This window comes from Phoenix dactylifera, chromosome 18, assembly GCF_051530095.1.
Source record: "Phoenix dactylifera cultivar Ajwa chromosome 18, Ajwa_hap1_PhDact_Kaust_v1.1, whole genome shotgun sequence".
NCBI classification, from domain to species: Eukaryota; Viridiplantae; Streptophyta; class Magnoliopsida; order Arecales; family Arecaceae; genus Phoenix; species Phoenix dactylifera.
This window is the reverse complement of record NC_143207.1, coordinates 1,885,302-1,903,645: the sequence shown is the minus strand read 5'-3', so window position 1 is coordinate 1,903,645 and position 18,344 is coordinate 1,885,302. Positions and strand designations below refer to the sequence as shown.

Genomic DNA, 18,344 nt, shown 5'->3' with positions numbered 1-18,344 from the left:
TGTGAGAAATAAAAGAAAAAACAAACCTAAATTTAGATCTCAAAACAAATAGAATAAGACTCTGCATGACAAAATATCATACAAAGAAAGCGTTTGTGTAAGAATATATTCTGAACGCTGCTGAAGTGAATATGAGACACAAGCAAAAAGCTGTGGGTGATCCATTGATTGGATTAGAGAAGGTAAATCATAACGGACAACAGCAAGGGCCGATTTAGGATAACTGAGCAAGGAAAAGAAAGAATGGATAGCAAATATTTTTTTTCAATATATATCAGTCCAAACTAAATTATCAAAATAAGCATAAATCCAAAACCTATAATCGTTCCCCCACCAGCCTATCAACCCCTATGAGAAACCACATACAAGGCACAATATTGAAAGGTGCAATGAACTCTGACAAAAATAACAATAGAAGGTATGGTAAACTTCCTCTTATCTCCTCTAGTTTAAAGACAACTAATTTCTTACAGCAGCCATCAGTTGGGCCATGCAACTTGCATATTGTACCGCTGTATGTTGAGGAGTATAATGGTCTTGAAGGCCATAGTCTGCAAAATTTGGTTCAATAAGAATAAAATGGCCAGGCAGTGACGTCTGTTTTACTATGTCCTGCCATATGTCAAAGAAATCTTCCAGAATTTGCCTGGATTTTTCTATTGAAGACAAGGGAAGGTATTCTACCTACAAAAAAGGACAAGAAAGTTAAATGCTAGGTTTTACAACCATTCTGTAGTGATGATATGAAAATGTTAGAATTTTGCCAAAAAAGAAAAACAACAAATAACTTGCTAAAGATGTATTATAAACAAAATCAAATTTAGCTAATTGAAAATTACGATATGAATATACAGCTATATAATGGGGGAGCCCAGAGTCCAGCATGCACATGCTGGACTAAAATACCATCCACTTGGAACCAGCATGATTTGATCATTGTTTCTTATTATCTAATACAAAAAAAGCTCTGTGGGGCCCCATCTTTAATGAGAAAGGGAAGCTAACATGGGTTTTGGCTGGATCACAGTCTTCTCGCTTGCACAACATGTGCAAGATTGAGGTAGCTCGTAAAAAAGATAGGTACATTGAGACTTTTTTCACCATTCTCATTCACTGGAACAAGTACAGAGCTGAGTTAAATGAGTCCTACCACATGTTAGACAAGATTTTTAGTGATGGAAACTACAAGGCCATCCACACAAAAAAAGGTCTCATCCCCTATTTGAAAGGGCAACTTAAAAAAAAAATGAACAGGGTCGTTTTGGCAACAAGGATGTGGTTCTTCATCATAGTAGAGAGGGTGCTGTTCACCCTGACTATGTCAAAACAAAGGTGCTTCATAAGGGCCGGTACACTACAAGCCATCTGCTTGGTCTTAGATCGAATGGCAATAAAAAAAGAACAAGTCAATGTTCAATATCTAAGGCAGGTTTCAGCTGATAACAGAATAGTGTTCATGTCCAAAGGGTTTTCTAAAAATAAAAAATAGAAAAACTTGAAAGAACAAAAAAAACTAGCTGCTAGCATGTTTGTTCTAGCAAAGCAGCACCAAACTACAATTGTTCCTCTAGAGACCAAATATGAAACCATCTTTTATTTGAAAACAATGCTGAGAATTTTAATGCCTTGCATTCCGGTCCCAACCCTCTCAACTTACCAAACAAAGATTAAATTACAAGCATCCACCTTTTCCCAAGATTCTCACCCATCAACAGAAAAATATAATAAAACCATTCCCAACTTATCACTTCATGGTAGCATAAAACCATTCCCACCTATATCAATGGTATGAAGCTTGTGTGCATGATCTTCTGCATGCGCTGATTGGAACTTTCAGAACAGCCATGCACAACTTTGCATAACAGCTGGCCAAGATTTCATTCACAGATCATTATTAGACCCAGTTTGGCATCGCTGTAGGTAGTAGAGCTTTTGTTTGTAGCTCCTTAGACAGTAGAGCTTTCACTAATACAACATTTAATAAAAAGTTATTTATTATCTGGTAACTACATTTCCGAAGGACTGTGGAACTTGAACATCTATTTGGTAACCAAAATGATAAAGTACTTTTAGAGTTCGTTTAGTTGGATTATGTTAGGTTATAGTATAACCTGACAATTCTTGAGAATCATTTATCTAAAAAAATGATTTTGGGAAAAAATAAATTTTACCACGTTTGGTTGGTGGGAAAATTACTTTGAAAAATGGCATTGAAAAAGGATTACTTGTTTGGTTAGATGCAATCTTATATAGGAATATTGCCAAATTTCTAACAATACTCTTGAATAAACAATTCAAATAATAACATTTTTTTCTTAGTCCATCTATTGGTCATTCATGGCCCACTTATATAACTGCTGTCAATATTAGCTATTTTGAATATTGAAATATATTTACATGAGTTAATACATATTTTAAAATTAATTTTATATATTAAAAATGTATTTCTTATTATAAATAAATTTTAGTATGTTTTGGTACATAAATAAATACAAAAAAGGACCCGACCCCCCCCCCCCCCCGACTGCAACAAGTCCCCATGACGGGATCTAATATTACACGGTACCAAAATCTAATAGGTGACCTCGTAATGGAATTGCGAACGGAGGAAAATCGCCCATTGCCCGGCGAACCTTACCGCTTACAACGGACCGTTGAGCTTTTGGAGGAAAAATGGGGTACTAACAGCCTTCCCCAAATCTTGAACGAGATGAAAGAACATCGCCTATTAATAAATCCTATGTTAGATTTATTGATTATTAATATTTATCAATTAATTATTTATTAATAATTAATATTTATTAATAAATATCTTAATATACTTAAATATATTAATATAATATTATATAATATATATGTTAGTATAAATAATGTTAATCATATAATATTAACATAAGATAAGTGAGGATATTTTCGTCAAGAAATGATATTTTCAGATTACCTTCATTCGGCAATCCAACATAGAAAAACAAATATCACCCTCTAGTAGTATTTGTTTTACCTTCTCTTTCAAAAAAAAATAGATATGGGACCCAACATTTATTTTACCCCCTCTCTCATCCACTTCTCGTACCAAACATGTTAATCTGATATAGAATTTATTTTCCTATGTCATATTTTTCCCAGCCAAACAAGGCCTTAGTCTCAAAAAATTACATAATGCTAACTCTTTATACTATCAAAACCGCTATTACAAAAGATACTTAATTTATAAATTATTTATTATGATAAGTAATCTAGATAATATAATAAATAATAAAGTTTCATATTTATTATAAAATATAACAACATTTCTGAAATATTAGTATATTACAATAATATTATTATAATGAAATAATATTTTATTATAATTATATTATATTATATTAGAATAATGATCATATTATCGAAACCCTTATTATAGAATATTGTTAACTATTTTTATATTTTAATATTAATAATATGTAAATAAATTCAAAATCTTTAAATGCATGGTTATGGCATAGAAAACACCCAACTCAAATGACATGGCAACTAAATTAACTTTTTTGATACTATTTCATTGCTGCGGCTTGAACCCGCTCACTCGGGTGAGCACTCAGAAAAAAATGTTTCCTAATACGTCTCAAGTAGAGTTTTTGCCTAAAAGCCCCTTAGTAGATCTGTTTCAATTTATACCAAACATCTTAAAGTCATCCACAAGATTTTCTATCCTTCAAAGAAGCACTTTTCGGTGCTCCAATGCCCAAAGGGGCCCAAGTATTTAAGGGGGTTTAATTATGCATTTGATGAGGTGGATGGCAATTCGATGCATTTAATTTCCAATACTGATTGATAAAAGACTTATGGAAGACTTTGAATTTAACTAATTTATATGTTGTTAACATCCTTGAATAACAAAGACTTGTAGTTATCAGCCAATAAGCACAAATATTTTCAAAATTGTTTCGAAAGTTATTCATGTCATGCAGCACTTAATACTCATTCCAGATGCTTGTTCTGACCTCTAAAAATTTGTTGTTCAATCCATCAGAATGATAGATTGAACCAGAACCTGGATTTGCCATGTTCTCTCCAAGTCCAAATCTTCCCCATGTCAAACAACATAACATGGCCCCATGTATACATCTTTTAGTAAGTTCCAACTTTTCTCTTTCTTCACTTTAAGTCATTGCCTTCTTAATTCCAAGCATGCTTGACCTGATTTGTATTACTTCAAGCTCATAAAACTATCTTTTGGATGGGCTTTGGTGAAGTCTTCAGGTTACAGGACTTCTATTAGCTTTAAGTCATGTTAACCTTGATGGCTTGGCAACTCAAAAAAAAGCAAAACTCACATGCACGGGAACTTAACCTCAAGTTACCCACCTATGGATAAGCACAAGAACAGAAGCAATGAGATGGGAGATTACGTCGGGTGGTTAACAAGGGAAGCACACCATTTCAAAGTGGTCCGCATGTAGACTTAAAACAAAAACAATCTCAAATAGCCCTTATAAGGAAAACCTACTTTGTTGTTGATAAGGATCAGATCATCAGACACTGATTATTTACAAAACATTATATGAATGATTATAGTGACCATTATAAAAGTAATCTCCTTTGAAGCATTAAAAATAATCTGCGGGTCCACTAATTGATAATATTAATTTAGATGCAAACACAATTCCTAGCTTATCGAAGAAATGATGTATAATTCCTCTCATTGTTTAGTGTCGTTATCCTTCACAAAATGAAGAACGCCAAGATGTAGTTCATAATTCCTTAACTAAGGTTCACAACATATTTAACCATGATCAAAGGTATGACATAGCAAAAGCAACATGAATCTTAAAGTAGACAAAACACTAACATAAGAAAGAAAGAACAACAGTCTCCGTGCATGCAACATGTCTAGATTGAAAGTTTAAGGATGACAGGCAGGTGTTGAAATAATTCCCTAAAAATCACAAAAGCTTAATTAAACTTAGCACATATAAGAAAAGAATTAATTACTTCACACCTCCATCATGATTCCCCTCAAAGCCTCAGAGAGGGAAGGACCACATTTTCCCACCCTCACTTGAAAGTCACCAAGTCGGTATTGAAATCCCTGTAATATTACAAAAGAGGATGCAAGATAAAAATGCACGTCTTCTTTGACTTTGACTGAAATATCTATCAATTAAATTAGCAAGTCAACACACTTTGTTAGCATTTTGGATAATGACATGTGGCAATATAAGCAAACAAAAAAGTAATTTGAAGAGGGAAGATCACCTATCAAAATACTGGAGATCTCTATAGATGAGCTGGTGATACATAATCGATAATATGGTTCTTACCTTTGGCCAAGGTAATTTAAATATATCATCATCATAGGCACACCTTGTTTTAACATCTTTGCTTTTCTAGGAGTATTATTGGAACGACCCAAGACCTCACCCAAAAAGGCTAGCCAAGAACTCAAATAATACTTTCTGACTAACCCTTTTGGCTGACATATTATCAGAATGGACCTAGCCCATGCCTCATGTGAATTAGGAGACATTGCAGCAAGAGTCCTTTTTAAGGCTGACCATAAGTTGATCGTGGTTTAGTGTTTTTATATTGGTTTCGATTGGACTTGGACCCTTAAGTGAAAACCCGTACAGTTGTGTTTAGTCCCACATCGATTGTCCAAATAGGGCCAATGAATCCAAATAATATCATCTAGCTAATCCTTTTAGGTCAAGTCGTAGGTTCTTACAAAACCACACCACAATCACCCTATGGTCAACTCCAAATATGCTTGTGCTACAGTGTCACCTAGACTATATAGGGCATGGGCCAAGTCCGCTTTAATACCATTTAACAATTTAAGACCGCATCCAAAAAGGCTAATCATAAAGTATTACTTGAGTTCATTGGCACTTTATAAGTACCAAGCCTCCCCAGCACACAACCAATGTGGGACTAAACACATCACCAAGTAGCATATTTCCACAATCATATCTAGATCATTTTTTTATTCAAAGTCCTTCCTTTTAGTTCTTTGAAAAAAAAGTCCTTCCTTTTAAAAGGCCTAGCCAATTGTATGGTTTTGGCCAAGAAGACCCAAGAAAGATAGAGTTGCACTAATTGATCTGATCATCCTTTCAAATTATTAGCTTTCTATGGAACGCATGAATGATCTTTGGGTACCCGAACCTAGTGAGAGCTATAGGGACAGGAAAAAGATCTAGTTGATAGTCACCAGCATAAGCGATAAACCATATTGCATTAGATGAAGTGTTGTGAATAACAATCCAGACTTTCTATTCAACCTATACACTTTGCAAATAGGTAGGCAGCGATGCACCTCTCCTAAGTGAAAAGAAAAAAAAAACTAGGAAAGCTCTATATTGTATATAAAAGTATAATAAATTTCTATCCCAAAGCAATTTAGACCCTTGAGTCTAATTAAAAAAATCTCTTAACCATCTAAAGTACCACAAAGAAATCCTTAAACCACAAGCCCAGATCTAATATGGAGCTCAAATCTGACCTAGTTTATTATTCTTTTAGGTATTCTACACTACTTTTTAAGCTATTCTTAATCTCTTATGTAATGCTATTAAGCTGTTTGCTATAATGCTTATTAATGATTACTAAGACAAGACAAAAATCATTAATCATTCCATTTACTTACCTATGATTGATCTTCTGCTTTCATTGCCTATTTGCAAGGGTCCAAGCTTAGCAACCAATTTTACATTTTAGAGCACATAGCAATTTCCATATTAAAAGAAAAAATAGATATAGACTGTTAATCCTTTCTATTATGAAGTAGATTGCATCTACCGCACAAACTGACAAGAGTGTAGTAGTGAAGTATAGGCAACCTGCCATAGGAAAAAAGAAAAGAAGCAGCGGGAAACATACAGGACCAAGCTCATCAATGAAACACATTAATGTGGACCTTATTAGATAAAGTTAAAGGATGCAAATATGACCCTTTGAACTCAGATGCAACCTAGATCTATAATCATATCAACAAGTTCAAGAGATGATCTGATTTTGATTAGAGAAAATTTATCCAATCAAAGCACATAATCAAATCAACAAAGTAAAGAAAATGGTTAAGAACCGAATGATGGATGTCTAGAAGTTTGCCAAACCAAGGAAGAGGTGATCTTGTGAGCTTTGTAAATTAAGATAAAGTTGTCACATCTAAATAGAAGATGAAACTGGTGAAAAACATGACAATTATAATGAGTCTAATAACTAACAATGGAAAGGCAATTTGGATCCAGTTGATGCGGATTGGCATTAGATTCTTCACAAAAATAGAAGTATTAGTAAAGATAAAATGACATTGAAACAGATCAAACGACTATAACCTAACTGAGTTGTTTTCCGAAGTTTAGGAATACCGATCACATATTTAGGAAATAGATTAAAGTTAAATGAGACTCTATGTAGAAAATTGCATTGCCTAAAATTATATAACAATCATTAATAAGGGCTCCAAGAGAAAATTTACCAAGACCATCCATTACATGATGTATTTTGCTGGTTTTGGTGATTCTGTATTATTAAATGGATCAAAAATCACTAAAGAGCAAGACAAGGGATTGCCATTTAAAAAGTATAAGGTAAAAAATCCCATGCCTAACCTTATACTGGGAAGTTAATATTTTCCGCATAAGAAGACTTAGATGGATAATTGCTCCACATATTGGAGATAAAATGGAAAAGGTTCACTTTGCTAATTTTGCTAATTTTGAGGAGTTTACTTATATTGGTAATAGCATGAAATAGATGTTTGGATGTTGTACCAACAAATTTGACATGAACCAGCTCAATACTGGTGCACTATGGTAAGTCGGGTCATGATATGTATCAGTGTAAGTGGACATTCTTTTAGTATAAGACTTCAAGATTTCGATTAATAGTTCAGTTTCAAAAAGAACTCCTTTATGTAAAATGTCATGTAAATGGAAGGTATACATGCAAAGCCTTCTACAAGTAATGTTCGATTGTTGGGGGAAAAAACAATATGCATAGGTTGTGCATCATATAAGTAGTTATAAAAGGTACTCGAATCATTAAAAATAGTTATATTTCAACTGTTTTTCACACAAAGATCTTTTGTTGCTATGATGAGAGTTCAGAATATTTGTTGACATAAATTCCACATTCGACAGACCACCATTAGAGGCTTTCTTGTCACGTGATGTTTAAAAATAAAAAATAGCTGTTTTTTGTTTGTGAAAAGAATCCAAAACTGAGATTTATAGAGATAGGTCCTTAGTCATCCTTCTGTAGGTTGTTCAGTATGCCATATATGCCATCCGATAGCTCGGTATGCCATATATGTCATTCGATAGGCCAAAAGAGCAGAGCATCTTGGTAGAATTTTGAGCGAAAAGTAGTCCAAAACCCAATCTACTTTCACGGTTTCAGTTGATTTTTTTGGTGAATTTGGCGACTCTAGTTAAGTTTTTGTAGAAACTGGTAGAAACCAGTTTGTTCATGTAATATTGGACACATTTCTTCATGTCTTTTGGGTGCTAGCATCAATAAAATTTGGACTTTGGGAAGCATTTTTGCAGGACTTGTATCAAGTTTTACAAGTTGTAGAAAGATTTGGAATAACTTGGGTAGTAGAATCCTAGAAGTTTTGAGAAAAGTACCGGTCTTTAATCACTTTCAAATGTTAGTGGTTAATGGATACAGACTAAATGAGACATTCTGGATTTTGTTTATATTTCATAAAATTCCCAAACTATGGAATTGACTTTGATCTGTAAAAGTGATAAAAGTATGCTAGCTGAATATTTCATATTTTTATTGAGAAATGGAATAGAATTTGTTGATTTGAAGTAAGTTTCCTATCAGTGTTAGTAGTACAAATGCTTTTTGGACTTCACCACTCCAACATAGTCTTAATATAAACCTGTTGAGTAAAGAATGGAAAAACAACTGTATTTCAGGTTCTGTACATGATCAGTCTGTGCTCGAAGAGAATTTGTACATGAATCTAGTCATGCAACTTTGAGTAAAGAATTTATACTAATGAGTATGTTTTATTTCCATAATGCATATTAACTAATTAAAGTATGATTCTAGGTTATATTAGGAAAAGAGCAGTCCTGTTTAGCTTGTTTGGCTTGAGGTTTAGTTAGCTTTAATTGGTGTTTGTTTTCCCAAACCTACCTCAAGTTCAATACATCTGATGAGCAGAAATCAGCTCAGAGTGTTTGCTGACACTTGCACACATGATTCAACTGTTTTTGTACCAATATTTCACCAATGATCAGATAGGGCTAAGTAGAGAGAATGTGGCACATCATGGATGTAGGTGGCTTTCACTACTTTTAGTCTCCTCATACAACATCGTTCCACCTTGGGACAAATATGGCTATAGAAGAAGCATAATTAGATGTGTAGTCAAGCACAAGTAGTTCAAAGATATTTATGATCATGCATGTCATAAGGTCAAATAAACGAGCCTTTTCCATCAATTGAAAGGAATTTAAAAAAGTGATTGTTTGCACTGACTGTTGAGTGGCCTGTGTTAAAGGATTATGTAGGATTTTCAGACTTTTTGATTGACTCCAGTGATAACAGCTTGCACTCAACCAACTTTCCCTTACAAACTTGCAAGACTCAAAACAAACATTTATCTCAGCCACATGATGCATGAACTCCTTTTAAATCCAAGTCATTGAAGGGAAGCTTCTAACAAGAGAACTTTAAGACAAGGCCCTCTAACTCCCTTTAGCTAATTCCTTTTAGATAAATGATTTATTTCATATGAAATGAAAAGTAAAACAAGGTTTCAATAACACCATAGTCCTGTTATAAGCCAAACACACATATTTTTGTGGAGTATCATCCTCTATAAAATCAATTATTGGTTTCATTTGTTTGCATTGGTCTATATACATGCTTAAGAGTGCTTTAGTTTATGGTTACACATTAGATTGTTTTGAATCATTAACTGAATAATTTGGATATAATTATATTAGACTTATTCATAGACAGGGCTAGGTTGGGTCCGACTCAAGCCGAGCTTTGCGCAAAGGTCGACACAACGAACTTAAGCCCAAGACCAGCCCGACTTGGCCTTTAGGCCTACCTTCCAAGCCCGAACATGGCCCTTACTCCAGCTTTGAACTTTGAGCTGGGCCTCGAGTTTCATTACCATTTTTTAATTTTTTTAAATATTAAAAAATACCTAAAAATATTTTGAAATGCTAAATATAAATAATTAATTATTTGCAATAACCTACAATATGTCTATTATCCCGTTAAGTTCACAAATCAATAACAATTATCAATTAAATATACAAATATATCAAACATAAAGGGAAAAAAAAATCGAGCTGGCCCCAGCCCAGCCCACTTATTAGACAGGCCTATTTTCCAAGCCCGGCCTAGTCCGCCGGGTCGAAAACATTTGGGCGAAGCCTATTTAAAGGGCTTTAGGCTCGAGCACGTCTAGATTTTTTGCAGTTTTTCTGCCTTCAGTTAAAAGCTTGCTCGAAAGAAAGAAAGGTTTCTTAAATATCAAAATTTAAATGGAAAGTTCGGACCTTTCAAACTGAAGCTACAACACTTTTTGTATAAGTCGGGCTATTCAATACCTCAAGGCAACGTACGCATGCATATCAGTCAATGAGGATGAGGTATATGCAAAACTTTGTTTCTTTCTCATTTCATTTTTTTCAATGAAATGTAAGGTAGCTTGCCACCATGTTAATCAAAAAAAGAAGTATATACAATTTGTTATTGGAAATGATCTTTACAATAAAATAAGAATGCGGCCTAACAAATTATTAGGCTGCATCCTGGCCAATATTAGTATATAAAGAAGATGATGGTGTAGGAAAAAGCTACCTCTTCTACAAGCACCAGAAAGAATACTGTATTTGTGTTTGCAAAAACCACATCATAAAAAGATTGTATATCTAGATGAAACAATTATCTAAAAAAAATATAGAAACGCATCCAATCTTGTCCCTGTCAATTTAATTATGTTTATTGGTCGGCATTGACGATTCCCCTTGTACTTGTGCGTTTACATGAATCTTGAGAGTGATCGTGCTTCAATTAAAAAAGTGACATGATCCTGTCCAAACCCACTCGCTAACTAAAACCGAGGAATTCACCATCAAAATTAAGATTTTGAAGCTCGTTCCCTTTCAATCATACAATCCAACCACCAAAAGTGATTCTTTTTTTTCTTTTTTTTTGAAACCTCTATTCCTCTGAGCATACAAGTCCAACAAAATCCCAAGCTTATGCATGAAAGAAGGGAACTAATCGATCAACAGAAGAATATATAAATTTGATGAAGCAAACAAAGAATAGAAGAATCCAACCTCGAAGTTGAGGACGACGCGGGCCTTGTAGGACTGGAGCTTCTCCATGAGGGACTGGATGGAGGAGTCTGCCTGGAGGATGAGGCGGTGGGCGCGGAGGAGGAAGAAGTAGCTGCCCGGGTGGTCGTGGAGGGCGATGCCCAGGAAATCCCGGGGGAGGTCCCCCGGGGTCGACGCGTCGCGCAGCATGGGGCGGTAAAAGGTGAGCGCCGTCTTCCACCGCCCGTCCTTGGCGCCTCCCAGCTGGCTCTCCACGCACTGGCACGCCTCCGTCAGGATCTGGCTGTTCAGCGTCGCCCCCTGGTGCGGCTGCCAGTGCATCAGCCTGATAAAAAAATTTATAAAAAAAATAAGAAAAATTAAAGAAAAAAGTAAAGAAAAGGAATCAAAAAAAGAAATTAAGAAAAAAATTGGGGGAAAAAAAAATACCCCAACATGAGTGGTATGATCATGTATATATCAAGATGGAGGAAGAGGAATAGGAGGAGGAGGAAAAGGGTTTTTGTTCATTTTTTCTCTTACCATTTGACGGGCATGGTTACGGGTGGATATAGATTCCAACTACGAATCCTTCCTCCTCTCACCTCTTACAAGATTTAAAAGCTCGTTTTGGTGGGAAATGTTAGGCATCGAAGGTCGTGAGATGGAGAAGGAAGCAGGAGGAGATGGGCATCCTTCCGATCGAGACCACGGAAAGGGGCTCAGATTTCGGAGATGGAGAAGGACGGAGGGTTCGCAGCAGAGACTGGAGACGGGAGTATGAGAGAGACGATCCGACGGGTAGTCGGAGGTCGCGGTGCAGACTGGGAGTGGGAGCTTCGCGGAGAGGGAAAAAGAGATTGGACGGTGGCTGGTCCGCGGCGTTTCGGGGGATTTTAGGTTTCTTCCATTGATAGGAGTCATTGGATTTTAATCCTACGGCTTCATTTTTACTGTTTAAATATTAATAATTAGCAGAGCTAATCCAACAACTGAGGTCATTGCCTTTCCAAATGATTTTAATAAAAAAAATATATGATATTTTCATTTAATAATTAAAATATTATATATTTATTGTTCTTGTTAGCTGCTATTGTCAGTGCAATGTTTTGAAGTCAAAATCGTAAGAGTATAATCAGTTCATTTGATAATCAGGGAGTTGAAATTGGGCTAAAGTCCATGTCAAAACATGAGTTACTCACAAATAGCATGATTATTTGACAAACCTAATCTCTAGTATTTGCTGGTGATTTTTTACTTTTTATTTTATTCATATAAATTGCTGCCTGTCATGTGCTATTGGCATTCTACATGCAAAAATACAAATTTAAAAATACAAATTTTCATTAACATAAATGATAAAGAAAATGATCTAGATAACTATTCACACTCTATCTCAACCATCTAGATGATGATCAGAAGCATGTGCCATATAGATTAGGTTAAATAAAGTCAGAGGAGATGAAAATCACGTGATTCTTGCTAGATTGAGAGAGATCGATAAGACAACTTTCACTAAGTATAAAGGTATAGATCGAAGAAGAAGAATTCAGTCAAAAGCAAGTTGAAAGCTTCGAACTCAACCATGATCAACTGCAATACATGGAAATAGACCGAGGTGACTAAAGCAAGTCTCTAGGATGATCTCAAATACAGAACTGTATCTTAAGCCGAAAAGATATGATCATTGGTATGGCAATTGTAGTGCAAGGTGCTAACTGACGTGCATAATGGAGGATAACTGATGTAGTTACTAGAACTGCCAAAAATGGAGGCTAAAAGTGAGAGCAACTATTGGAGTGTGTAGTTATTATCTGTTAGTGTAAATAAGTAAAAATTATACTTTGTACAGTAACCTTCAATAATCAATCCAATACATTTTTTTTATCTTATCTTAGTTTTACTCTACCAGTAGTTTTATAGTAGGAGTAACTGTAACTTAATTTTTTTATGCACTCTTATTGTAGCCCAACACAAACACTCCTATTATAGCTTAATGCTACACCTCTATCCAATCCATCTTCTTCAAACTATAATGTAATGGTGGTAGAAGTTCTTGAAAGTCAAAGAACCTTGACCCATGCTGCTTTCTTTCTTTGATTCATGTCATCATCTTTCCAACTGATCCAACATCAGTGACATGTCCGTGCACACCAACCTCATTGTTGTTAAGACTCGTCACCTTTCTCTATTAGCCAATCGAGTTTTCTGAAACCTCAAGTTCCTTGGTGCCCATTCAGACAGGATGGAAAGAATGGGTGATGACCCAAAGATTGAGTTAAAGATTAATTTTGATGATCACAAAACCTTGAAGTATAATTACTAATGTTTGTGTTGCAAGAAGAAAGATAATTTATTTTGCAAGGAACATAGCAAGTTGGAAAAATACAAGAAGGCCTCAAAAGCTCTCAAAAAAAGTTGGAAGAAAGCTTCACTTCATTGGCCCAAGTTTCAAGTTCAAAGGATTCAAGTTGAAGGAGCAAATTCAAAGAAAGATTCAAAAGAATAGTCCTCGAGTCGACTCTAGAAAGTTTAGAGTCGACTCTGGCACTCTAGAGTTTCAAGAAACAGTGCTCGAGTCGACTCCGATACTCTACGAGTCGACTCCGACTGAGAACAAACAAAAAAAAAACAGAAAGTTGATTTTCAGCGCTACAGTGATCTCGAGTCGACTCCAACTTCAGTGCTACAGTGCGGAGCCGACTCCCAGCTACAGTGCCGACAGACTACTATTCACAAGTGACTCCTGTTTCAGCCGAGTCGACTCCTACTTCAGCCGAGTCGACTCCAGCACGCTGGGAGGCATAACGGCTAGTGTTGCTGGTGGTCCAAACCGAGAACGATTGACACGACGGTGTGAACGGGGTTCCGCCTGAGTTGTCTTGGTTGGTGCTGGTTGCGCTCCACCTTCCGCCAAGGAACCTGCAAACAAGCCTTGCACCACCACCAGGGTGGTGATGGCCCTCCGACGGTCAAGTCAGAGGAGATTGGAGGAGGAGAGATGATAATCACAAGTGGGAGAGAGTGCTCTGGGAGGTATTGCTTACCCCCCCCCCTTCTCCCCCCAGCCGCATATATACCTGGCTGGGAGGTCTCTCAGGGGGGTTTGTCGTCGTGGGGCACGATAGAATGGCCACTGACATGGCCGTTACGGGGCGTCGTGGAGCAGCGCTGGGTACGGTCATGGCAGGGCGTAGTGGAGCTCCGCTTTGTACGGTTGATACAGGAGATCGTGGGCAGCATCGGGTACAGCCGTTGCAGGGAGTAGTGGAGCAGGAGGCCGCGGCGTGCCTCTGGAGAATAGCCTGTCGTTATCAAAAGATCTCCGACTCGGGGTCGGAATGCTGGATCATAGGGCAGCCGACCCGGGGTCGGGCTGCGAAGCCGAGGAGGTCCGACTCGGGGTCGGAGTGCTGGATCATAGGGCAGCCGACTCGGGGTCGGGCTGCGGAGCCGAGGAGGTCCGACTCGGGGTCGGAGTGCTGGATCATAGGGCAGCCGACCCGGGGTCGGGCTGCGGAGCCGAGGAGGTCCGACTCGGGGTCGGAGTGCTGGATCATAGGGCAGCCGACCCGGGGTTGGGCTGCGGAGCCGAGGAGGTCCGACTCGGGGTCGGAGTGCTGGATCATAGGGCAGCTGTAGCTTTCCTGGATACGCGTGCCGATCACGTGGGGCATGGCGGCTCAATTCCCCCATAACAGTAGCCCCCCACTTCCGAGCCTGGAACCAGAAGGGGAACAGGTGAAGGGAGTGATGTTTCGAGATTGCCGCCATCCTTCGGAGAGGCGCGCGCGCTTCAAGCTTCCCGCCTTCTTTATGGCGTATGGCGGTTGCTGCTGACCTGGCAACCTGAGGATTTCGGCGGACATCCTTCCTTAATGGTGTCGATTCGCCTTTGGGGTGCGAGCGACCCTTCGGCGGCCAGGCGTCTTCTGGCGTCATCGAGGTGTCACTTGCCCTTTCGCCTATTTAATCGGGGGCCCTCCCCCGTCCGTCTTCTTCTTTACGGACATTTTCGAGTTTCTCCTTTGCGCTACCATTGTTGCCGCCGAAACGTTCGCTTGCTTTTCCTTTGACGCTCTCGGAGCCGTTCTTCCTCCTTTTATTTTTTTTTTTTTTTTTTTTTAGCTCTTGGTTGCTTCTTGCTGACTTTTGATTCCCGAAGTTCTTCCGGCGCTAGGCCAGGCATCCGAGGGTTAAACCTCAGGAAACTCTTCCGGCGCTAAGCCAGGCATCCGAGGGTTAGGCCTCAGGAAATTCTTCCGGCGCTAAGCCAGGCATCCGAGGGTTAGGCCTCAGGAAATTCTTCCGGCGCTAAGCCAGGCATCCGAGGGTTAGGCCTCAGGAAATTCTTCCGGCGCTAAGCCAGGCATCCGAGGGTTAGGCCTCAGGAAACTCTTCCGGCGCTGAGCCAGGCATCCGAGGGTTAGGCCTCAGGAAACTCTTCCGGCGCTAGGCCAGGCATCCGAGGGTTAGGCCTCAGGAAACTCTTCCGGCGCTAAGCCAGGCATCCGAGGGTTAGGCCTCAGGAAATTCTTCCGGCGCTAAGCCAGGCATCCGAGGGTTAGGCCTCAGGAAATTCTTCCGGCGCTAGGCCAGGCATCCGAGGGTTAGGCCTCAGGAAATTCTTCCGGCGCTAAGCCAGGCATCCGAGGGTTAGTCCTCAGGAAATTCTTCCGGCGCTAAGCCAGGCATCCGAGGGTTAGGCCTCAGGAAATTCTTCCGGCGCTAGGCCAGGCATCCGAGGGTTAGGCCTCAGGAAATTCTTCCGGCGCTAAGCCAGGCATCCGAGGGTTAGGCCTCAGGAAATTCTTCCGGCGCTAAGCCAGGCATCCGAGGGTTAGGCCTCAGGAAATTCTTCCGGCGCTAAGCCAGGCATCCGAGGGTTAGGCCTCAAGAAATTCTTCCGGCGTTAGGCCAGGCATCCGAGGGTTAGGCCTCAGAAAATTCTTCCGGCGCTAAGCCAGGCATCCGAGGGTTAGGCCTCAGGAAATTCTTCCGGCGCTAAGCCAGGCATCCGAGGGTTAGGCCTCAGGAAATTCTTCCGGCGCTAAGCCAGGCATCCGAGGGTTAGGCCTCAGGAAATTCTTCCGCTCGCTGGTCGGCCAAGGCTGGCGCAAGCCGAAGCGACCGGTCGGGGCTTCCGGCTAGTCTGCTCCCGGGATGATCATCGGGTTAGCCAGGCATCTGAGGGTTATCAAGCCTCAGGAAAATTCCGCTCGTTGGTCGGCCAAGGCTGGCGCAAGCCGAGGCGACCGGTCGGGGCTTCCGGCTAGTCTGCTCCCGGGATGATCATCGGGTTAGCCAGGCATCCGAGGGCCGAGCCTCGGGAGATTCCACTCGTTGGTCGGCCTAGGCTGGCGCAAGCCGAGGCGACCGGTCGGGGCTTCCGGCTAGTCTGCTCCCGGGATGATCATCGGGTTAGCCAGGCATCTGAGGGTTGTCAAGCCTCAGGGAAATTCCGCTCGTTGGTCGGCCAAGGCTGGCGCAAGCCGAGGCGACCGGTCGGGGCTTCCGGCTAGTCTGCTCCCGGGATGATCATCGGGTTAGCCAGGCATCTGAGGGTTGTCAAGCCTCAGGGAAATTCCGCTCGTTGGTCGGCCAAGGCTGGCGCAAGCCGAGGCGACCGGTCGGGGCTTCCGGCTAGTCTGCTCCCGGGATGATCATCGGGTTAGCCAGGCATCTGAGGGTTGTCAAGCCTCAGGGAAATTCCGCTCGTTGGTCGGCCAAGGCTGGCGCAAGCCGAGGCGACCGGTCGGGGCTTCCGGCTAGTCTGCTCCCGGGATGATCATCGGGTTAGCCAGGCATCCGAGGGCCGAGCCTCGGGACATTCCACTCGTTGGTCGGCCACTTGTCGCTCGCCGCCCATCGGGGTTTCTCTGTGCCCAGCCGCGACCGTGTTTCTCCTCTCCTCCAAGCGTTGCCTGGGGGGAACACGAGAAGGGTATTAAACGCTAATTAATGCGTTACCTGGGAAATCGGATCGCCAGTTGCTGCTGGTGAGGAGTGTTAGTTGAGCGGCCGCGATACGCGGGTTCTTCGAGGAGGATGCGGCCTGGGCGCGAGCGGAGACACGTGGACCTAGGGGTATACGTCACCCGGATCGTCCTGCACAAAGAATGCGATTTAAGGAGAATGACGCTTAGGAAATCGCGGGGAGATACGCCTCGGGAGCCGGAACGGCTCCGGATTCAGTGCGCCTGCATTTATTGGAGCCACCCGTATCGGAACTACCAGGGAGCCGCAGCTTGGCTATAAATACAGGTGCAGGTACGATGGAATTTGCCAAGCCGGAGCTGCAGGTTGCCATGGATCGCGGACCTCCTCCTTGGCATATGACTGAGAGACTCCTGTCGAAGGAAAGGGGAGGCGCTCCCCTTACAACTTCAGCCAACTAGCCGTTTCATCTGGGATCAACAAGGAGGGTCTCCCCGGCGGAACTCCGCTCTAGGCGTTTCATCCGGGATCACATCTCCCCTCCTTGAAGTTCAGCCTCCCGGTTGAGCTCTGCGCCGGACGCTCAATCCGGGACCGCGCCTCCATATACTCTTCCCCCTTGAATCCCTTCTCTTCCCTACCACTGGGGAAGATGGGAATATCCTTTGGAGGCGGCGTTCCCCTGGGGGCAGCGGGAGCTTCTTCTGCGGCGGCTCCTCCTCTTTTTGGTGAGGTGCTGGATGGCGCCTCCGGTTAGAAGCACCCACTTCTGGTGGGACTGCAGCCGCCCTGGGTTGAGGGTTTGGGTCCCCACCTCTTCTTTACTTTCTTTACTCCCTAATTCCCCTCTGGGAATTCCTTGTAATCACACGAGCACGCCACTGTAACCAGAAATTATTGAAATGAAAAGTATTGCACCTTTTTAAATTGTCTTTCTGGCCTTGTTGTTCTACTGGTAATACATCCGCAGGTTAGCGGAATTCCAGCCCCTTGGAATTTCTCGGCCATCTAGGGCTTCCAACTGGTAGGAGCCAGGTCGGTTTACCCAACGAACTTTATACGGGCCTTCCCAATTTGGCGCTAGCTTCCCACCTTCCGTAGGTTGAGATGCCTTAGCTC

General features: G+C 40.9%; 1 protein-coding gene across 1 annotated transcript; it reads right to left on the bottom strand.

Moving 5' to 3' along the window:
- Positions 1-244: 244 nt before the first annotated feature.
- On the bottom strand, positions 245-12,189 carry LOC103723605 (TATA-binding related factor (TRF) of subunit 20 of Mediator complex). The gene is made up of 4 exons (XM_008814563.5): positions 11,832-12,189; positions 11,310-11,634; positions 4,982-5,071; positions 245-684 (listed from the first exon to the last, which is right to left on the bottom strand). Exons 1-4 carry the CDS (start codon positions 11,843-11,845, stop codon positions 460-462), a joined length of 654 nt encoding a protein of 217 aa, XP_008812785.3. The 5' UTR covers positions 11,846-12,189; the 3' UTR covers positions 245-459.
- Positions 12,190-18,344: the final 6,155 nt, after the last annotated feature.